General features: G+C 49.1%; 1 protein-coding gene across 2 annotated transcripts in view; it reads left to right on the forward strand.

Moving 5' to 3' along the window:
• VWA5B1 (von Willebrand factor A domain containing 5B1) overlaps positions 1-23,110 on the forward strand; it is a 63,638-nt gene that overhangs the window by 21,261 nt on the left and 19,267 nt on the right. The window contains exons 3-12 of one of the 2 annotated variants that reach the window (XM_025403177.1): positions 809-961; positions 2,350-2,564; positions 5,211-5,356; positions 6,262-6,393; positions 7,044-7,168; positions 10,998-11,174; positions 15,497-15,607; positions 17,815-18,017; positions 18,505-18,619; positions 20,331-20,516. In XM_025403177.1, coding sequence (XP_025258962.1) covers positions 929-961; positions 2,350-2,564; positions 5,211-5,356; positions 6,262-6,393; positions 7,044-7,168; positions 10,998-11,174; positions 15,497-15,607; positions 17,815-18,017; positions 18,505-18,619; positions 20,331-20,516 — 1,443 coding nt within the window. In that variant the 5' untranslated portion in view covers positions 809-928. Of the gene's footprint in view, positions 1-808; positions 962-2,293; positions 2,565-5,210; positions 5,357-6,261; positions 6,394-7,043; positions 7,169-10,997; positions 11,175-15,496; positions 15,608-17,814; positions 18,018-18,504; positions 18,620-20,330; positions 20,517-23,110 lie in introns of both variants that reach the window. The other variant, XM_025403169.1, reaches the window with a different exon arrangement.

Genomic DNA, 23,110 nt, shown 5'->3' on the forward strand with positions numbered 1-23,110 from the left:
GAGCCCCAGAGGGAGCGGAGGTCGGGGTTTGTGGGGGGCTCACCCTGGACCCAGCATTGTGCTGTCCCGATATTAAGAGGGTAGATAAAACAAGACCTTAACACTGTCAACGTGATCCCCAGCCGCCAGCATTACTCACAAGCTGCTTCAGAATGGCAGGATTTCTGGCCCCACCCCAGAGCTACTGGATCCAAATCTAGATTTTAACAAGACCCCAGGTCACTCGTGAGCTTCTAAAGTTTGAGAAGCACTAAGATATAATAATGTGTGGCACGTGGCTTCATAAATGATGCCTATTTTTTTCAGTTCTCACTACGACCCTGGGAATAGGCTTCATTATCCCCATCTTACAGGTGGTGCTAGGAGGCCTAGAGAAGCTAAGTGTCTTATCCAAGGTCACCTGGCTAGGAAACATGACGGGGCCTGGATTAGAACCCTAGTCTTCCTCCAAAGCCCCAATCTTCCATGCCACAGGTGGCAAACTTGTGGTCCATGGAAAAAACTGACCACACAGATGTGCTTTATGAGGCGCACACAACAAGTCCCATAAAAACCCATGTTTTCACTCTCTTGGAAAATCAGAAGTTCTGGCCACACCAGGCTCACACACCTGCAAAATAAGAGCTGGCCCTGGCGCTGCACTTACCCACCTGGTCCCAGAGCTGGCTCGCTGCCGAGGCCTCTGGGCATCTGCTGAGTGGCAGTGGACACCACCCAACCAGCAGGCCAAGGATTCAGGTTCCTTCCAGGCAAGGGGTGTGCAGGGTGGGCCTGGGGCACCTCGCGATGCTGGGCCCTGCTCTGACAGGCCTCTTCGTGTACCCCCTGGATGAGTGCACCACGGTGATCGGCTTTGAGGCGGTCATTGCCGACCGTGTCGTGACGGTACAGATCAAGGACAAAGCCAAGCTGGAGAGCGGCCACTTTGATGCCTCCCATGTTCGATCCCCAACAGTCACAGGTAAGGAGACCAGAAGGGCTGCAGCGGGACCTGGGTTGGGCCAGCCAGAGCTGCCTGGGCTGGAGCCTCAGGCTGACTGCAAGGATAGCAGCGGAACATGAGAGAGAAAGAGCACTGAACTAGTCAGGAATCCTGGATGGAATCCTGTGCCACTTTGGGCCAATAATTAACTTCTCTGAACCTCAGCTTCACTGTCTGTAAGACAGAGGTAATTGACTTTCTGTTGTCACTCGAAAGTGTGTGAGGATCAAAGGAAGGGAGGTAACAAAAGGATTTTAAAGGTCTCTCTAGAGAAACAGAATAACATCTTTTAATTTCAGAGGCTGTGGGACAAGTCCCGCCAGGATTTGACTCCCTTTTCTGTTGCTTACAAATGGTGTGAGCTTAGAGAAAAAGTTAACCCCCTCTGTAAAATGGAATAAATAGCTGTCCTCACCTGATGCTCAACCAGGATAATGCAGGCAGAGGACTCACATCACAGTAAATACTCAAAGCGTGGCTACTAATGCCTGCTACTGAGGAAACTGAGGCTCAGAGAGGAAGAGCAACTGGCTCAAGGTCAGTGAAAGGCAGCTGTTAGTGCCTTTTAGGCAGCATATCACACAGCATGCTGGTGGAAGAGCCAGGGCAAGAACGTAGACCAGGTATAATACAATGTAAGAGATTCTTACTGTTGGATCTACGATCAAGGTGAAGTTTGTTCAAGTGGTTATTAAAATGTTCAATGAACACTCATCCTGTATAAGGTGCAAAGTTGTCCCTGAGTTGTTATGATTTATCACAGTCCAAAAGGTTAGTTAGGATCTGTCTAGGAGTAACCATGATGGGAGCAGGGGGTGGAAAGTGACTGTGTCAAAAGAGGTTGTGATGATGTTAGAGGAAAAGACCAGCCTAGATCAGGGACCAGGGAGGTGTTCATGGAGGGGTTGGGTGGGTGGGTAGACTGGGTAAGCAGGGACGAAGAAATGGGTGTTTTGATAAAAGGAAAGAGCATGAGCAAAAGTATGGATCCCCAAGGGCGGGGGATGCTTTTATTTGGTTCTTGGGTTGGGAAGTAGAATTTGGGGGATGAAGATGTGACCCTCTGTTGGGGTTTTGTGAGTCCAAGTTTTCCACCCCCAGCAAGGTCGAGTGGAAAGTTCACAGGCCTAGAGTCAGACACATGGGGGTTCAGATCCTGGTTTAACGGGTTACTTATTCACAACACACACCCTCAAGCTGAGCCTTGATTTTCCCATCAGCAAAATGGGGCCACTCACTTACCACAAGAGCAATCTTAGAGGGGATCAGAGATAATCTATGTACAGCCCCTGACACCAGCCTGGCACTTAGGGAACATTCTGCAAGAGGGGGTTTCCATCGCCCCTCATTCCTGCACACCGGGAAAGGTGACCTTGGATGAGGATTTGGAGCGGATCCTGTTTGTGGCCAACCTGGGGACCATTGCCCCCATGGAGAACGTCGCCATCTTCATCAGCACCTCCTCGGAGCTCCCGACGCTGCCCAGCGGGGCTGTGAGGGTCCTTCTGCCTGCTGTCTGTGCCCCAACTGTGCCCCAGTTCTGCACCAAGAGCACTGGCACCTCCAACCAACAGGCCCAGGGGTAAGGAAGCCCTGCCTAGACCAATCAGAGTCCCAGGTGGGCAACAGAGAGTGCATCAGGTGACATTAGTAGGGGATGGGGTGGGGGAGACAGGGAGGAGATGGGGAGGCTCTGCTGTACGGTTGCCACCCTCTGAGCCATTTGCTTCTCCCCTGCTCACTTTTAGAGCACTTAAAAGCATCCCTGAAATGCCCTGTAATGGTACTGGCCAGAAGTTATGAAATTTGGACAGCTTGGAATCAGCATTTCCAAGCTGTCCAAATTTCATAACTTTACTCAAGAGGTACTTTCTGATCACCTGTGATGTGCCAGACACTGGGCTGGTTGTTAGGGATAGAGAAGGAGAAAAACCAGTATGTTTCCTGACATTTTGGAACTTAGTGGAAGACCATTATCCAACAAATAACACAACTAATTATGTGACTCATTGTATACTGGAATGCATTAGTGACTGAAAAGCACAAAGAAGGAGAAGTTCATTGGGCTAAGAGTATAAAAGAGGGACCCAACCTGGGGGGTCAGGGGCCGGGCCAGGCTTCTCTGAGGAGTGATGTTTCAGCTAAGAACTGAACGATGAGGAGGATGTAGGTGCAGAGAGGAGCGTTCCCGTAGGTGACAGCAGCAGGGACAAAGGCCCTGGGGTAGCAAGGACAGGGCACTGGAGAGGAACAGAAGCACAGGTGGTTCATGATGAGGCTGCAGAGGCATCGGACACCCTTTGGCCCTGGCTAAGATTGTTTCTCCAAAAGCAACAAGGAGCCATTAAGAGGGTTTTCAACAGGATGGGGAAAGGAACATGACAAGCCCGTACCTGGACAGTTTCTCTGTCCTCCCCTCGTGGTATGGAGGGAAAATGAGGTGGGTCACAGTCTAAGGCACTTACAGCTGAGATCATTTTCTATGAAAATAAGTGCTGTAGGGGACGGAAGGGGACAGAGTGGGACAAGTGCCATTTTAGCTCCAACAAACAAGAACTAGGCATCATTTGTGGCCTGACCTGAATGAAGGGGACAAGCCATGAACATATACTAGAGGGAATATTTTGCACAGGGAGAGTCACAAGTACAGAGGCCCAGAGGCAGCAGCAGGTGCCATGTGTCACGGCAGCAGCAGAAATGCTAGTGTGGCTATTGCAGAATGAGACAGGAAAGGAGAGAGGTCAGATCGGTGGTGATGAGTGGGATCGTGCATGGTCTTGAAGGACGACACTTGGCACAACAGAGAAGCTGGTGGCATAAGCCAGTCTTAGACCAAAGAGCACCAGCCTGTGTGTTGTCTTTGTAAGTGTTGCCGGTGACGATGAGCCTTGTGCATTTGAGAGGCAGGGCCTAGCTGGGACATTCGGGACCTCAGTGGATCAGGGAACAAGAGGCCAGGAGGCCCTGATGCCACTGAGCGGGTGCTAATACGCTTATTTCTGCCCATTCTAGCAGACAGAGCTAAGAGTGACACTCTTGGAAAAAGACTGCCTCAAACCCCTGTGAATCTCAAAGGAGCTCAGATAGAGTGACACAAGACAAAATCCAAAAACCAGATGACACCAAGTGTTAGTGAGGAGAAGGGGAAGGCTTGTTCACTGCTAATGGAATTAGGAATGGGGACAGCCACCCAGGAAAGCAATCTGGCAATCCTCAGTGTGCCCTTTCCCCCGGGGATCATGAAGAAATTATTTCACAGGTCCAAAGGGAACACAGACAGGGATATTCATGGTGGCGTTATTTGTGGATGTGGGGAGGCCGAGCTGGGAACAACAAGTACAATGTAACGGATGCCCCCAAGTGATATCAAGTTAGCAGCGAGGACTTGGGTTTGCAGCCTCCTGGGCAGAGTTTTAAGACATAACATTGTGCCAAAAAAAAAAAAGTAAGAGATCGAATGAGATTCATAATATAAGGCGATCTTGTCAGCTTAAAGCACAATCACACCCAAATGCTGCCCCGTATTTTACAAGGATGTGTGCATATGGAAGGACATAGATTAAAAGCCTTAGGGGGTGTGCCTGTGGAGACAGCATAGGATGGGAGATGGGGTGGAGATCGCAAAGAAAGAGGGCCCCGAAACGTGAGCATTCAGCAGGTGACAGACACTCGGCTAAGTAGTTGCTCCTGGAGTCCTCAAAGCAACTGCAAAGTATTGTACCCATTTAAAGGATGGGAAAACAAACACTTAGAGGAGAAATGACTCGCAAGGCTTGCAGCTCACAAAGACAGAGATTCAAGACATGGTGTGACACAGTACAAACCATTTCACCATGGAGCCAGACAGACCTAGGCTAGGAGATCTGGGCTAGGACTCTGCCAGTTCTTAATAGTGGGAAGTTGAGCCAGTCACCTCATCACACTGAGCTTCAGTTTCCCTGCAGAGACTCTGACATCTTCCCAGAGCTGTGGTGAGAACGATGTGAGCTACCCCTCGGGAGCACCGTGCCTGATGCCTGGTCCAGCGTGGGTGCTCCTTGGAGGTGGCTGTGCCTTACGTCAGAATCCAGGCTTTCCCTGGGGTCAGGTTGAGTGGGAGAGTACGGGTCTGAGGGCCCCCTTGGCGGGCTGGGTTGCCTGGAACTCATTGTCCTCTCCTTCTCTTCTCACGCTGGTCCCCTGCTTCCACCCTGGCTGGTCTCCTTTCCTTCTCCCGGCACTTTTCCAGCAAAGACAGGCACTGCTTCGGTGCCTGGGCCTCGGGGTCCTGGAATAAGTTGTGTCTAGCGACTCTCCTGAACACTGATGTGTCCAACCCCATGGAGTATGAGTTCAGCTTCCAGCTGGAGATCCGTGGGCCATGTCTGCTCGCAGGTGAGAGGGAGATATCCAGACGGGATTGGAGGGCTTCAGGCCAAAAGTCAAAGGCTGCCAGGGATGGGACAGGGGTGGGCAGGGAAGCCAACTGGCCCAGATGGGAGATCAACAAAAGTACACAAAGCCTGTGGACCCCCATTTCCCATGGCCCCAACAAGCAGCCCAAAGATAAGTCCCTTCCCAGGACGGATTTCAAGGCCACCGACTTCCACCCCAATGGCTTCCTCGGGAGAACATCCATGGGGAATGGTGGACCTTGGTCTTCTCCTAGAGGCCACAGCTGTAAAGCTGCTTCCTGGTTCTCACCTTGTCTGCTTGTCAGAAGCACCCAGAGACACCCGAACATCCTGCAGCCTAGATCCCACCTCCCAGAGATTCTGGGGTATGTTCTGGGCATGGAAACATTTAAAAGCTCCCCAGAAGATTCTAACATGCAACCAGGATTAAGAACCATTGCTCTGAAGGTTCTCCCCACAACCACTCAGAGCCTTAAAAGGACACTAGGATATGGTTTCTTGTCAGTGCATGCGCTCCTAGAGCAACATTGCATTCCAGTGTGAGGTGCGTTTATGGAGCACCCATCAAAAAAGCACCCTTCGACAGAGCCATCTGCTTGGCAGCATGCTGGGGGCTGTGCGTGCCCTATAAGAATGCGACTCCTCCAACCCCCACTAGATCCTGAGTTGAGAGCAGGAAAAGCCATCAGACACCATCTATCTAAGCCTGCATTTTATAGGTGGAGAAATTGAGGCAGCCTGGCCATGGTCATACTGCAGGTCAGGAGCCCCTAATGGGGCTGGCATGTCACTCATCTCTGGCCTGGGTCTTGGTGTGCCCCAGCGAACTCCTCTCTCTCCTGACCTCATGAGCCTATATCCCCCTTGCCTTTCTATGCCACTCAGGGGTGGAGAGTCCCACGCACGAGATTCGTGCCGATGCTGCCCCATCTGCCCGCTCGGCCAAGAGCATCATCATCACCTTGGCCAACAAGCACACCTTTGACCGGCCTGTGGAGATCCTCATCCACCCCAGTGGTACGGTGCCCCACAACGGGCCCCTGGGTTGCCTGTGGGAGGGAGGAGGTGCTGAGCCTGTGGGGACAGAACATGTGGCCCTCTGCCCAGCAGCTAGCTAACCAGGGAAAGGCTCGGGGGTGTGTGGCCAAGGAGAGGAGACCCACTACTTTCCTCCCAGGAAAGTTGGCTCTAGCTGGTGGAATCAAGTGTCTCCTGCCCTGATTCAAGCTCCAGAGGCCTAGGGTCTCATCCACCCATCAGGACACTTTACCCCAGGCCAGCTGAGCAGGGGATCTTTGAAAACCAAAGTTCAGTGAGACCCTGGAAATTCTGTAGCCTCAAGGAGAAATTCTTGTCTGTTCAAGAATTCACAGAAGTCAGGACCTGAAAACATCAGAGAGGCATTTAACCCCATCCCACTACCATTTTACAGATGGCTCAGCTGAGGCCCAGAGAGGGGCAGTGAGTCACCCATGGCCACTAGGCTCCCCTGCCTCCCAGCTAAGGAGTCTTCCCAAGCCCTACACTGCTTCAGGCAGCCAGGGCTTCCCCCCTGCTTCCAACTGGGAGTCCCACCCCTGTGAGAATCTTGCACCTAAACCAAAGCCCCCAGCATCCTTCTCCTGTGATACCTGGCCAAGCGCTGAGAGTCGATCTCATCTCTGCAGAGCCCCATATGCCCCATGTCCTGATAGAGAAAGGGGACATGACGCTGGGAGAGTTTGACCAGCACTTGAAGGGAAGAACAGATTTCATTAAAGGGATGAAGAAGAACAGCAGTGCAGAGCGGAAGGTGAGGGCAACTGAGGCGGGGAGCGGATGGTGGCAGAGTTGGGGTGGCACTGAGGCCTGGTCTCCACTGAACCAGTGAGGTGGGGAGGTAACCTGCCCGAGGTCATGCAGCAAGCTGGAGGCAGACACCAGGCAAGAAGTGTTTCCTTCTGTGGGCCCCAGGGCACTGCAGGGCGCTTTCAGATGCCCCATTATCCCGGCTCTGTTCCCACCTCCTGCTAGGTCACCTTCCTCCAGGACCTCGCAGGTGCGTAAGCCAGGAAAATTCACATATGGTGGCAGAAATTGCCTTGGCCTCCTCCGGGCCTCTGCATCCCCAGGGGTGCCCAGGACCCTTCAGCTCCTTACCTCCTGGACCTCCCCTACCCACCAGCTGAGTAGCCTCTTGCTCTTCCTCCCTCTGGGGCCCTTGCTTGCTATGACATAAAGGACAAAAGTAGAGTGGGGAAAGCTGTCCCCCACCCCATGAAGCTGCAGGACAAGGAGGCCTGGCCAGGGGATGGGGATGGGAAAGGGAAGGTTGGAGGCTGAGCGTCAACCACAGGTCACACCCTGTGCTCTGCCTCCCACTCACGGTCCTGCACACTGAGCCAGGTCCTGAATGCCAAGATAGGTTTCAGAATGATGGCTCATCTCTTTCCATTAGCCCCTTTTTTAGATGAGAAAACTGAGATCTAGCACCTAAAGATCACCAGTGAGCTGGAGGAAGGGAAAGACTGTTATCTCAGAAGTTAGATTTGGTGACCAGGAGGCTAAGGGATGAGAATGGATTCTGTGGGGGCAGTTGAGCTGGATTTCACAACACCTCCCATGCTCTACCCGCCTAGCTGGCACAGGGCAGTGGCAAGGTGAGGAAGTGGACAGAGACCCCACTGGAAGCACCTGCTCTCCCAGAGGTGCCCCTCAGCCAGATGAGTCAGTTGGGAGAAGAAGTTGGAGCCAGGTTCTCAGAGTAGGGGGTGGCATTGCCAGAGGGCCAGGTTCTCAGACTAGGGGGTGGCAATGCCAGAGCTCTGAGAACTGCTGCCTGTATGCCAGAGGGTCCCAGTGGGTCTCCCAGGCCTGGGGCTGCCTGCCTTGCCTGCCAAGCCTTAAATCAATTAGCTCGGGGATGGTGGAAGCAAATGAGAATTAACTTGCCACCTTGGGTTGGTTATGCAAATAGCCTGTATTCTCACAAACTCCAGGGATGACAGCGATCAACCCACAGCTGCTAAGAAATGATGAGTTTATTGTAATTGGATAATGGCAGCTTGAGGAGACATTAGAGAATCCTGAGCCAGGGTACCCACCCCGTCCCTCTGACAGGAAGATAAGGTTTCTGGAGGTGGCTTCTCTCACTGACAGATGTGGTTGCTGCTGCCTTGGGCTCTGTCATCAAAAGAGCCAGTCTGGGCTGTGGCCTCTGGTGGAGGGGCTTCACGTAGGAGAGAGCGAGCCAGTTCCCTTGGCAGGGAGAAGAGTGGGTTGCGGGTATCCACAGGGTGAACATCAATCAGGAAGAGTGGGTGGGACAAGCTGTCAGAAACCCTGGTTTAGCAAGGAGAGGGCAAATCACATAGAAGGACACACCACGCGCAAGAGACAGAGATGCCAAGAGAAACAGAGGCTGAAGGGAAAAAAAAAAAAGAAAAGATGCACACACAGATCAGTGGCAGGCAAAAAGGCCCACACAGATTAATTCCCTCACTTATTCATTCAACAAATAAATCTTAGGGGGGCAATACTGAGAATGACACAGTCTTTATCTTCACGGAGCTTGTATTCTGGGATGGAAAGACTGAGGAAAAAAAACAAATCAGGCCAGGCGCGGTGGCTCACCCCTGTAATCGCCGCATTCTGGGAGGCCGAGGCAGGCGGACCATGAGGTCAGGAGATCAAGACCATCCTGGCCAACATGGTGAAACCCCGTCTCTACAAAAATTAACTAGGCGTGGTGGTGCATGCCTGTCATCCCAGCTACTCGGGAGGCTGAGGCAGGAGAATCGCTTGAACCAGGGAGTCGGAGGTTGCAGTGAGCCGAGATAGCGCCACTGCACTCCAGCCGGGTGGCAGAGCGAGACTCTGTCTCAAAAAATAAAAATGAAAAAGCAAATCAAGAGGGGTGATATGACCACAAGTCATAGGTGCTGGGTGTTCTTTAGCTGGGTATCAGCAAAAGCCTGTCTGAGGATGAGACCTGGCAGATGACCAAGAACCCACCGTGGGAGGAATGGATGGAGAGGGCACAAGGGATGAAAGAGCAGGAAGCAGAACAATGGTGACCTGTTTGGAAAACAGGAAGAAGGTCAGTGCAGCTGAAATGTAGGGAGCAGAGTGGGTAGAGAGGAGGTGGACAGGTAGGCAGGGGTGAGGCCACAGGGGGCTTCCTAAACCATGGTTTAGAGTATTCGGGGAGGGCACTGTTTGAGCAAGAGAATGACAAGAACAGTCACTCTGGCTGCTCTCTGCAGAGTGGACCACAGGGAGATAAAAGTTGGACAAAGAGAGCAGGAGGAGACTATTGCAAAGGTCCAGAGACAGAGACAGTCCTCTCCTGAACATGGGCAGTAGCAGTGGACACAGAGAGACATGGACGCATTCAGGCTGCATCTTAGCAGCAGGACTGGCAATGCTTTGCTGCAGGATGGAATGTGTGGAGTGAGGAAAAGAGGGGAACCGAGGACAACTGTTAGGCGTTTGGTTTGAACAACTGGGTGGGTGGTGATGTCATCTATTGAGATGGGGAAGGAACCCAAATAGACAGAAACTGAGAAACAGACACAGAGACACGTGTACACACAGAGACAGCCAGATAAGGAGACAGAGAGAGAAAGTCGGGGTGGAGAGTGAAAGCAGTGTGAGAACAAAGGAAATGAGATTCTGTGGGAAGGGGAGGGGGAGAAGCAAGGGGAAGGGTCCTGGCCTCAGGGCCAGCTAGGAGGCCACATAAAAAGATAAACACCAAGGCACTGTCATTCCCTTAATCTTTACTGATCCATCTCTGGACCAGGCCCTATGTTAAATTCTGGAGATGTAAAAGAAGCTAAGAGATGACCTGCCTTCAAGTATAATAGCAAACAAGTTGGCGGGAGGCAGAGATCGGAGCAAAAAACTGTATTCAACATGAGTGAGAAGTGCCTGGGCCTCCAGGACCAACAACAGCAGCACCAGCAGTGGCAATGATGGCTGCTGTTTAGAGACCATTGCTCTCTGCCAGGCAGCCAGCTTCCCAAATGCACTGAACCCATGCAACAACTCAGTGAGGTATGTCTTCTTATCCTCATTTCATGGATGAGGAAACTAAGTAATTAAGTCCACCTGGAAATTGGGGAAGACTTTCCAAACGGGTAGAATTTGAAGAGTGAGTAGGAATTTAACAATGGGAGAGAATCGGTAAACTAGAGAAACCCAGTTCACAACCAAGAGGAACCAGAGCGCAGTTTACACACTGAGTATAAAAGCGAGAGACCATCACTCAACCAAGGGGCTTCTCGCTTCTGTGCTGACTCAGTTCATCCTCACAACCACCCTGAGAAGCGGACATTAGTCGCCCCATTTGACAAATGGGTAAATAGACCCAGAGGAGGGGCTCGCCCCCATGTCACACAGTAGGATGGTGACAGAGCAGGGATTCAAACCCAAGTCTTTCTGTCTGCAAAGTCCATGCTTGCTGTTGCAACCCGTGAAGGTCTAGCAAACAGAGAAGCTGAGCACAGTCAGCCCGGAAGTCTTCCGTGCAGAGCCTGAGCAGGATGTGGGTGCACGGTAGTGATGGGGACCAGGATGAGTCCCCAGGAGTACCTCTTGACCCCCCGATTGCCCAATCAGAGTGTTCCTTTCTTCTCCAGACAGAAATCATTCGCAAACGCCTCCACAAAGACATTCCCCACCACTCCGTCATCATGCTCAACTTCTGTCCCGACCTCCAGTCAGTCCAGCCGTGCCTGAGAAAGGCCCACGGGGAGTTCATCTTCCTCATTGACAGGAGCAGCAGCATGAGCGGGATCAGCATGCACCGAGTCAAGGTACCTGCTGAGAGGACCCCTCCCCAGGGCCCAGGGCTCCAGGGAAAATCAGCTGTGCGCCCCCAACCCAGCTTCCTCAGCACTTTCTGTTCCAAGAAACAACTTTTAAAAATCAGTTTAAACGGAGACACCCAAACTCCATTTGCATCTCCAAAAAAACGTGAAGTAGTGTGAGCAGAGGCAGAGCTGGCATCCATTTACAAGGGATGAAGTCATCCATAGCTGTCCTTTGCATTCTACAAACTTTAGCTAAAACACCCCGGCAGGTACTGAGTGGAGCAGGGTACGGAGAAGAGAGGAAGGGAAGTAACATTTGCTGAGGGTCTGCTATGTGTTGGATACGGTGCTAGCCACTTAATGCGAAGCTTGGTAACTAATCCAGACAATAATCCTATGCGTTTGATCCTATTTTTGCCATTTTCCATATAGGAAAGCTGATCTTGAGAGTTTCAGTCACCTGCCCAAGGTCACATGGCCAGTGTGGTCTAAAATTAAACCCACGTCCACCTGACTGTTCCCACCACCTGACATCAGAGCTTCAGTGGACATGGCCCCTGCCATCAAGGAATGTATAGAATTTGGTAGAAAAGACTTGGTTTCTCTTTTTTTCAAGTGCCTAATAGGTGCCAAGCCTTGCCCTTGGCCGTCTGGAAAAACAGCAGAATGTAAACACATTTGCTGTCCTCAAGGAGCTGACAGTCAAGAGAGAGACACAGGTCTGCTAGCCAATCAGAATACATGGGAGCTTTGTCTCCCTGCTAAGGAGAGCTCCTCAGGAGAGTGGAAGCAATGGTGATAGAACCCTCCCCCCGACAATCCAGACGCATTTCACCTGTCCCTGCCCTACCCCCAGGAGATTACCAGTCTAGACTGTGGCATTTTACAAGACTCCCTTGTATTTTTGATTGTGCAGATGTCTGTCTCTCTGGAGTTATGAATTCATTTAGGAAAAGGGTCATCTATCCTCTCACCTCTCTTTTTCCATGGCGCCTAGCTCTGTGTTTATGCATGAAAAGCCTTCCATCTCTTTATTGATCCGGGTAAAGGATAACTGAGGTCAGGAAAACAAGGAAGGAGGGGGCAAGAACAGAGTGGGGTTCTGCCATCATCTGAAATTTCATCTTTCCCCCTAGTTTGTTCCCAGAGCAAGCTCTTGTTTCCAGGACAGCAAGCTCAGCAAGGAGAGGAGGGTTGGGTAGGATCTGGGATGCCAGGTATCCCCGCGGGTTTGCTACAGTTGTCTTGAAGTATGACAGAGGAGTCATACACAGGACCCAAGTTCCTGTTTGGAACTTGGGTGTAGGGCTGATTGACACCTTCTTCCCCAACCTGCCCACCATCAAAGGCAAACATTGGAATGAGAAGCTGTCCTCGGTGCTGGAGTGCTGAAGCACGCTCCAGGCCTTTGTGGCCATCTGTATCCCCTTCTGCATCTATATCAATTCATAAGATGTCTCAGCTACCCTAGAGCATCACAGAAGCATAAACCTAAAACATGCCTTAGGGAGCATTTAATCCATTTTCCCTCCACTTTCCAGGTAAAGAAACTGAGTTGTCAAGAGGCTAAGTGCTTTTCCCAGCATCACAGGGTTAATGAGAGAGCCTGGGCCTTCTATATCTTGCTTCAGAGCTCATTTTCCTTACATTGCTTATGGAGAATTATGCATACTCTTCCACTAAAAAATTCTCTTCTCTGATAATATCATCTCTGCTGCATGGCATTGTGCCAAAAGCAACACCTGGGTTCCAAGGTCAATTCTGCCACTGATTTGCTCCTTGGCTGTGGACAAGTTGATTCTCAACTCTGGGCTTCATTCGTCCTTTCTGTAGAGTGAGAAGGATCAATTCAGGCAGAGTGAATGTATGTCACATGTCCCTTGGCTCCCCTCTCCCCATCAATTCAATAATTGGTCATGACAATTTTTTTCCTGCTGATCCTGGACTCAGTCTATATCCTTGTCATCCCAGTGTTCCAGGCAGTTACTACCAGTTAAATGGAATTAGTTCATAAATGGAAATCCACTTCCTGGACTGAAAGCCTGTCCAATCTTTGCATTTTGGAATTCTCTGACAATAACTTTCTCTGGCTCTCCTTTCAGTCTTCTTTCTCCTTGGAATCTCTCCTGCCCTTCTCCAGTTCAGCTCACTGAGCTCAAGGTCATGCCTTCACAAATGGCTTTGCATTGGTGCCATCCATGTTAAACATGACCCTTTTAGAGAAAGGCACAGAAATTACTCAGGCTACCCACCCCTTTCCCCACTGACAATAAGGCCACTGGAAGGTTGCTTGGGTCCTTAATTGTGACCCATCGGGTTGAAGTTTTAGGAAAATCTAGGCTCGGGGGGAGGGAGAAAATAGAAATCCAAACAGCCTATGCCAAAGGGGAAAGTCCAGCCAATTTAATTTCCTGCAGCTGGTCTCATTCTTCAACTGCCGCTTGCTGCCAAAAACATGGCTTTAAAAATTCTAATAGGTGTGAGCAGAGACAATCTGTATGGATCAGCAGAATCTCCTCCTAGCAGGAATATGCATTAGTGACTAATGAAAAAATAAGCAGACATTGACTTCTTTTGTAGAGAAACCAAATGTATTGAGGCAAGCAATGAAAAGAGATCGAGAGAATGTTAATGTTAATGTTTAATGTTAATGTTTACAGGGTGGGGGATGGGACTGGGGTGTGAGTATGTGGAGCCTGGAAATCTACGTGGTGTAAAATTTGCCAGAATCCAATTTTCTTCTAGATCCTGAAGGATGATGGCTTCCCTGAAGCCATGCTGAGATCCCTGGGGTACTATCAATAAACAAGATGGGGGACATGGAGGTGAGGGGCAGACAGACCTTCATTCCTCTGCCAAGGCAGAGCTGACATGAATAAAAATCTCAAAGCTGTGTTTTTTTTGTTTTGGTTTTTTTTTTTTTGGTTTTTTTTTTGAGACGAGTCTCGCTCTATTGCCCAGGCTGGAGCACAGTGGCATGATCTCGGCTCACTGCAGCCTCCGCCTCCCAGGTTCAAGCGATTCTCCTGTTTTAACCTCCTGAGTAGCTGGGATTACAGGTGCGTACCACCACGCCTGGCTAATTTTTGTGTTTTTAGTAGAGACAGGGTTTCACCATATTGGTCAGGCTGGTCTCAAACTCCTGACCTCATGATCTGCCTGCCTCCACCTCCCAAAGTGCTGGGATTACAGGCATCAGCCACTGTGCCCAGCCAGAGCTGTGTTTTTAAAGCCTCAGTCATTAGTCTTAGGTTTTGCAACCCAGTGTAATTCTTTAGTTCTCCTGAGCCTCAGTTTCCTCATCTGTAAAATAGGGTTATTAATATTAATATAGATCTCATTGGGTTGATAATGATAACCATTTACTGAATGTTTACTATGCACCAGGCTGAGGCTGAGGGGGGTAACATAGAATGTTTAGCACATAGTAATTGCTTGATATTTGTGATTGCATTGTATCATAACCATCATCACCATCATCATCATCATCATTTATTTTGCTTCTACCATCACCTCCACCTCCTTCATTGTCACTATTTTTTTCAATCTACCTTTATCAAGGTCTCCTGGTGGGGCATAGTTACATGGGTTATGTTTAGTGTCCATAGACTTTGGAGGCAACGTGACATAGCTTTGAGTCCTGACTCCATTATTTACCCACTGGATGCTCACCAACATGTTACTTCACCTCTCTGTGCCTCAATCTTCTCTTCTATAAAACAGGGATAATAGCGTACCTGCCTCGAAAGGTTATGGTGAAGATCAGTGAGGTGATGCATGTAAAGTACCTCCTGTGTACCTGACAAATATGAGCTGAGGAGACTGCCCCTGAGGATGTGTCCTTAGTTAGTGATGGTTAGGTTGAGTCTGATGCAGAAGGTCCCACAGGAGGGCCAGAAGCCATTCCATCAACAGTGTGACCTGGACCAGGCCACTTTCCTCCCTTAGACATCAATTCTGCTTTGGCAGCAGGGAGAGGGTGCTCCCTGCTCTCCCCACCTCTCAGGATCAGCAAGAGGTTAAATGGAACTGGAAAGTCATAATAGAAAGGCTTTAAGAAGTCAGACCTGCTACATGGATAAGTTTGACGATGATGATGATAATGACGATAATGGTGGTGGTGGTGGTGGTGGCTTTGGTCCAGCCTCTGGTCAGTGTCAGCAAATTTCTTGATGTGAGGCATAAGGAGTTGCTGGGTGCAGACAGAGGAGGGTAAATGCCTGTTTGGAGGCCGCTCCTGTGCTGGGAAAGAGAATATTGGAGTGTGGTGGTTGAATGACAAGAACTCCTTCCCGAATCCTGAAAACCACTTTCTCTCCTGCCAGGATGCCATGTTGGTGGCCCTTAAGAGCCTCATGCCAGCCTGCCTCTTCAATATCATTGGGTTTGGATCTACATTTAAGAGCCTTTTTCCTTCCAGCCAGACCTACAGTGAGGTAATGAGGGGGCAAGGCTGGGACCAGGAGGGTGGTGCATGGTGGGGAGCAGAGGAAAGGAGTGAAAGGGGAAAAAAATCATTAAAACCCTAGTGCTGGCCTCAGAAGCTGCCCACCCACAGAGAACTCAGATCACACCCGGGGGCAGAGAACTAAAGAGAAGCTATCTCTGTTTGGACATTTTTCTGACATCTCAGACTTCTGACATCCCCCCCTCTTTAGAATCAAACAATATTTTGGGCAAAGTGTGTGTGTGTGCAGAGATGAGGTACAGAAAGTGGGTAGAGAGAGGACATAGCCCAGGCCTGCCACTCACTGAAGCCTCCGTTTCACAAGGATGATGGATGCATGCAAGGTTGAGCTAAGGAAGCAGATGATAAGGAGTAGGGGAGTGAATAGGTGGATGAGTGGGCGTGGCAGTGGGCTAAGAATGGAATTCACAAGGCTCAAGATACTGTGTGAAACAAGAAGGCTGTGGCCCCAGCAGCATGTTCAAAATTGCAGCATCCTACCCAGATCTAAGAAGAGGAAGAGAGGGAGGGAGGAAGGAAGGAAAGGAGGGAGGAAGGACAGACAAATGGGACACTTTTCAACTAAAAATAATGTTATGAGTTTTAAAAATACAAGAATAATATATGTTGCATGCGCTTGTAATCTCAGCTACTCGGGAGGTTGAGGTGGGAAGGTCGCTTGAACGTAGGAGCTTTGAGTCCAGACTGGGCAGCAGAGTGAGACCTCATTTCTACAATGATAACAACAAAAGAATAATATGTATTGATCACCCCACAATTTTTAAATGTAGATATCAGAAACAAAATGTGTTTAAAAATCTCCCGTGATTATGTCAGTCAGGAAAAAAGGAAGAAAAGACACTGCTAAGAGCTTAGTATAAATCCTTCCAGCCCTTGTTCTATGCGTTTACACACATTTTCAATAAAGATAGGATTAGGCCTTCCATACTGTTCTGTAACCTACTTTTCTAATGTAGCAGTCTATCATGAATGTATTTCCATGCCAGTAAGTATTAATCTGTAATGTAACTGTAATGGCTTCCTAGTATCTCACTACACAGATAGATTGGGACTTATTTAACAAAACCCCTGCAGTCAAGCATTAAAGTTCTTCCCATTTTATTTAGTCATCTTTGTATCACAGATTTTGCATGCACCTTTAATTATTCCCTTAGAATTAATTCCTAGCCTTGCGGGTTCAAAAGCTACACATACATCTTAAGACTTTTGATACATGCCGTTACTGCTTTTCTTTTTTCTTTTCTCTCCCTCTTTTTTTTTTTTTTTTTTTTTTTTTTTTTTTTTTTTTTTTTTTTTTTTGAGATGGAGTCTCTCATCTCTCTTACTCTGTCACCCAGGCTGGATTGCAGTGGTACGATCTTGATCTTGGCTCACTGCAACCTCTGCCTCTCAGGTTCAAGGGATTCTCCTGCCTCAGCCTCCCAAGTAGCTAGGATTACAGGCATGCACCCCCACACCTAGCTAATTTTTGTATTTTTAATAGAGATGGGGTTTCACCATTTTGGCCAGGCTGGTCTCGAATTCCTGACCTCAAGTGATCCACCCGCCTTGGCTTCCCAAACATGCTGTTACTTCTAAGGCCCGTCCAAGAGTGGATGTTGAAACAGCATTCCCCTGAGCCAGGAGGAGGAGGTCACTGTATCTAGTGGGAATCTACTCTTGCTGCAAATAACATCCATCCTTGGCCAGTTGGGACCCACACAGTTGGTCCAGAGCAAGGAAATTTGAAGCCTGGATTAGAGAAATGATTTTCTCAAAATGTCACGGGGGCTGGTGCCAGAGTCAGTCTCTGGACTCAGATCTTAAGATTCCTAGTCCAGTGTTCTTTCCATCACACAACCCGCCTCCCTCATCAGAAAAAGAAACCTCATGTATGCCAAGGAATCAGGGGTTTAATGTGCTACCTCTTCCAGGAGTGCTTCTATTTTTAAAGGAGAACCCAGAAAGGACAACTGGTTGGTGTTTCAGGTATTGGTAGGGGGTGCTGTTGAGCAGAATGACACCAAATGAGTGGTCACCCATTCTTCCTGTGAGTGTGGGCAGGGATGAAAGTGGGAGCATTGGTCAACTCTGGTGAGCCTAAAAGAAGATCTAGGGAAACAAAGGCCTCTTCCTTAGGTGGTCTAGAGTCTCTGTGCCATACGGTGACCCTGGGGACTGCCTGCTTCTCTGCAGGAGAGCTTGGCCATGGCCTGTGATGACATCCAGAGAATGAGGGCCGACATGGGTGGGACCAACATCCTTTCCCCTCTCAAGTGGATCATCAGGCAGCCAGTGCACCGAGGCCACCCGCGACTCCTCTTCCTGATCACAGATGGCGCTGTCAACAACACGGGGAAGGTACTGGAGCTGCTGCGAAATCACGCCTTCTCCACCAGGTGGGCCTTGGCTGAGGGTCTAGGCTCGGTGACTCCAAGCTGCTGGGGCTGGGGCACCACAGCCGAAGGGCAATGTGGAAAATGCCACAGGGAGAGGACAGGACTCACAATTCCCACAGGGCTTTGCTTCCAAGATAGTGTGGGCTGATTTCAAAGTTCATCTTTTTCCCTCTCAAGTTCAGAATGGGTGAGCTACCCATGCCTCTGCACACAACTCATAAAAGCAGCCTAGGGAGAGATCCCACAGCCAAGGGAGAGGCTGCTCCCGCTCTGTGCTGGGTGGGAATTGATGGACTGTCTGTGGGTGAATTGATGGATGTGTATGTGGGTACTTCCTGATGGCCCCTCTTCTTTCTCCCTCTCCCTCTGCCTGAAGATAGGGACAGCTCCGAGATCCTGCTGGGCCATGCTCTGTCCCTTTCCACATCAGGAGGCAAAGATGTAGAGAGGATAGGACATAGCAGCCTCTCTTCTCCCCTTCCCCCAGGTGCTATAGCTTTGGAATTGGACCCAACGTCTGCCACAGACTGGTAAAAGGGCTGGCATCTGTGTCCAAGGGCAGTGCTGAGTTCCTGATGGAGGGGGAGCGGCTGCAACCCAAGGTAGGCAGCAGAACCCATGCAGTCCCTTCTGGTGCTGGAACCTCAGAGGCCCAGACCAGTCACATGGCAACTCAGTGGTGGAGCTGGAATGTCACCCCAAAGCTGAGCTCTTCACTAGGCCACACTGCACCCCAGTGAGAACCAGAGACTTGCAAGTCACAGAGCAGGCAACTCTTGAAGCAATGCCGGGACGCTAGATCCTCTGGTCTCCAGCCACTGAACACACACTCCATCCACTGCTGGACAGGATGAGGCTCCTGAAAAAGCTACCTATATGGGTTGGAGCTGTGTTTGAGGTCCATATCTGGACACATTCCTGATGATGACAAACGGTGGCTCAGAAGAATCTAAAGAACCCAGAAATAAAGGAGGCTATAGTCTTCTTTCCATGTCCTGCACATTTGACACAAATAAACTAACCCTTAGAAAATCCCCTTATCAGTCCAGTAAACAAAGACAGGGCTGAGATTAAGAGTGAAGACATTTATTGGGGATAGTGTCTATGAAAGGTGGAAGAGAAGGAAACTGGAAGAAAAACTCTTCAGTCCAAGAGTCTGATCCAACAGCTGTGAAAGGAAAGTGGGAGCAGAACTGGGCAAGAAAGCCTCAGACTGTGATGCCCTGGCAAGGTCTCAGCCGTCCAGCAGGGAGCTCTGGAGCAAAGGTTGCCCATCAAAGTCTGTGATATGCTGAAATGACCAGGCTGTACTATCCCTGCCATATTAAATCATTGACTTGGGGCTTCCAGGGAGAGATATGGTCTTGGCTCAAAAGCTGGGGTGCTGCATCTGGAAGCTGTCACCTAACTGCACTTCTTCCAGCAAGAAGGCATGGTCTTTCTTGAAGGGAGATTTGAAAGCTCACCTCTATACTTGCCACAACCCCCAAGTCATTTTCTCCAGGTTTGCAGTACAGAACATCCAAGGAAATCAGTCTAGGTGATGACCACAGCCGTCATTTACTGAACACCTACCACATGGCAGGCACTTCAAATTCAATATTGCAAATAATCCTTCAACTACACCCTCCTACTTTAACAGAAGGGAAAACTGAGGGCCAGAGAGGTAAATGAACTTGATCAAGATCATTATCCAGTCCATGGTTTGACACAAACCTGTGTGCCCTCGGGCTACTCACAGCCCTACTTTGAGCCTCAGATTTTCTCATTTATAAAATGCTAAACTGGCCAGGTGTGCAGTGGCTTACACCTGTAATCCCAGTACTTTGGGAGGCATAGGCAAGTGGATCACTTGAGGCCAGGAGTTTGAGACCAGCCTGGCCAATTTGATGGAACCCCATCTCTACTAAAAATACAAAAATTAGCCGGGCATGGTGGCAGGTGCCTGTAATCCCAGCTACTCAGGAGGCTGAGGCAGGAGAATCACTTGAACCCAAGAGGTGGAGGTTGCAGTGAGCCAAATTATGCCACTGCATTCCAGCCTGGGTGACAGAGTCAGACTCTGTTTCAAAATAAAATAAAATAAAATAAAAATGCTAAGCTTAGAAAAGATGACAGCAAAGATGCTCTCCAACTCTGACATTCTAGGAATCTAAGAAGCTCAGAGTTGTGCTGACTGCTGGGCAGGTCACCCCAAGGCCTGCTGTCCCCTCTTCCCTGCTCCCACTCCCCACTAAGCTCATACTTACATGATCTTCTATACACATCTCTTCTCACACATCCCCCAATCTGCATTCTGACCCTGCCCTACAGATGGTCAAATCCTTGAAGAAGGCCATGGCCCCAGTCCTGAGTGATGTGACCGTGGAGTGGATCTTCCCTGAGACCACTGAGGTCCTGGTCTCACCCATCAGCGCCAGCTCCCTCTTCCCTGGAGAACGGCTGGTGGGGTATGGCATTGTATGTGATGCTTCCATGCACATCTCCAATCCCAGATATGTAAGTATCCTAGAAACTCCAGGGGTCCATGGGGGCCCAGAACCCATGCCTACAAATCATCCTTAGCTGGAAAGACTATTTGTGACAGCTAGAAACTAATTGGAATTGGGTTTACAGTTGTGGGTTTACAGTTTTCCCAGTTGTGGGTTTACAGTTGCCAGGCCACAGGCATTAATCACAGTGGCATGGCTAAGGTAGATGCCACCATCTCAAAAATGTGGCTCTTAAAAGCCCCTGCAGTAGAACCACTTAAAGAACTTGTTTAAAATGCAGAGCTTTGGGAGGCTGAGGCAGGAAGGTCACTTGAGGTCAGGAACTTGAGACCAGCCTGGCCAACAGGGTAAAATCCCGTTCTCTGCTAAAAATATAACAAAATTAGCCAGGCATGGTGGCAGGCACCTGTAATCCCAGCTACTCAGGAGGCTGAGGCATGAGAATCACTTGAACTCAGGAGGCAGAGTTTGCAGTGAGCCAAGATCGTGCCATTGCACTCCAGCCTGGGCGACAGAGCGAGACTCCATCCTAAAACAAAACAAAACAAAATGCAGAGCCCTAACTTCCATCCAAGTCTGTTGAATAAGAATCCCCTAGGATAAAGCCCAGAAAATTGCATTTTACATCATCTTCCCTAAGTGATATGGTGCACACTTCAGTTCAAGAACAAATGCACTCAGATTTCATTCTCCACACACTCTAGCAAGCTCATATCTCCTTAGATAAGTTTGTGTTTTATTTCTTTACATGGATGATTCCCTTGTCTGTGGTGGCAGAAGTGGGATGAAAGCCAAGAACTTCTGAAAGGGAGGTGAAATTCATGCTAAAATGTGAGAGACTGCCAAAGAAGCTGTTTCCTTACCTATCTTTCCTCTTCCATGAGTCTGTCCACTCTCTCCAAAGGATTTCTCATCTTGTTTTGTTTTTCAAAAAAGAAGTCACAAACTCAATGCCTAGAGAAATTGGGCAGGTATGGAATGAATGAAATGGACTTGGTATAAAAATAAAAGGGGCCAATGCTGTGATGGATAGCAGCTACCACTGAACTCACAGTTGGAAAGGCAATAAGGAGTGGTGAGGAATATGGCAAAGTGGATGGCACACACCCTGTCTAAACTGGGCAGCCCCTATGCAGCCCTAACAAAGTGTCGTCATGCAGAAATGTGAGTCCTATGTTAAATGTGTGTCTAATTTTTCAGGAGAAATTGGAACTTTATGTGAAAAGCTCCAGATTTTTGAATGTTATGAAATGTGTTCAGAATTGTGATCAGGGTAATGGTTAATGTGTTGTGGAGAATGGAGTGTTCAGCCACAGGGAGAAAATGCTAAACAAAATGCTGACCAAGTCCTTGCACAGTCCAGACCTTCCTGGGAGGTCTAGAAGACACCAGTTCATCAACAGACCCTCCCACAAGAAGGGCCTGGACGCAGTCATCAAATCCTTTCTCCTATTGGCAACGTTTGCCCTGCTACTGGTAGGGATAAAGAGGACCTTCACATATTGTTGGTGTAAATATAACTCCACAGCCCTCCTGGAAAGCAACCTAGAAATAACTAATAAAATTAGAGATAGGCCAGGCATGGTGGCTCATGCCTGTAATTCCAGCACTTTGGGAAGCCAAGGCAGGTGGATTACCTGAGGTCGGGAGTTTGAAACCAGCCTGGCCAATATGGTGAAACCCTGTCTCTACTAAAAATACAAAAATTAGCCGGGTGCGGCATCAGGCACCTGTAACCCCAGCTACTCGGGAGGCTGAGGCATGAGAATCACTTGAACCCAGGAGGCGGAGGTTGCCGTGAGCCAAGATTGCGCCACTGCACTCCAGCCTGGGGGATATGGCGAGACACTGTCTCCAAGAAAAAAAAAAAATTAGAGATATATAAACCTTTCAACACAGAAATCCTACTCCTAGGAGTCTATCCCATAAAAATAAAAGTGATGTAATAGATTTATTTCCAAGGATTTATTGTAATATTTTTTATGGTGACAAAAATAAATGGCCACAAACTGAATGCTTAACAATAAGGCATGGTAAAATATTGTGCAGTCAAATGCTAAAAAGAATGGTTGAGGCCAGGCACAATGGCTCACGCCTGTAATCCGAGCACTTTGGGAGCTGGGATTACCAAGGAAGGAGCCTGGCTTGAGGTCAGGAGTTCAAGACCAGCCTGGGCAACCTCGTGAGACCACTTCTCTACAAAATATAAAAATTAAAAAATTAGCCAGACGTAGTGACATATGCTTGTAGTCCCAACTACTCTGGAAGTTGAGGCGGGAGGATTGCTCGAGCCCAAGAGTTGGAGGCTGCAGTGAGCTGACTGTGTCACTGTACTCCAGCCTACGTGCAGTGTGGAGACCCTATCTCTAAACAAACAAACAAAATCATAGTTGAAATGCAAAATTTCCAAAATGTTTTAAGTGCAAAATTCAAGATACTGATAAGTGTGAGCAGTATGGCAAAGTTTTTATAATACAAAAAATGACCCCCAAAAGCTGATGTGTTATTTATACATAGAGGTGACCCTTGAACAATGTGGAGGTTAGGGATACCGACCCCCCATGCAGTCAAAATTTCACATATGACATTTGACTCTTTAAA

Source organism: Theropithecus gelada, chromosome 1 (assembly GCF_003255815.1).
Source record: "Theropithecus gelada isolate Dixy chromosome 1, Tgel_1.0, whole genome shotgun sequence".
Lineage (NCBI taxonomy): Eukaryota > Metazoa > Chordata > Mammalia > Primates > Cercopithecidae > Theropithecus > Theropithecus gelada.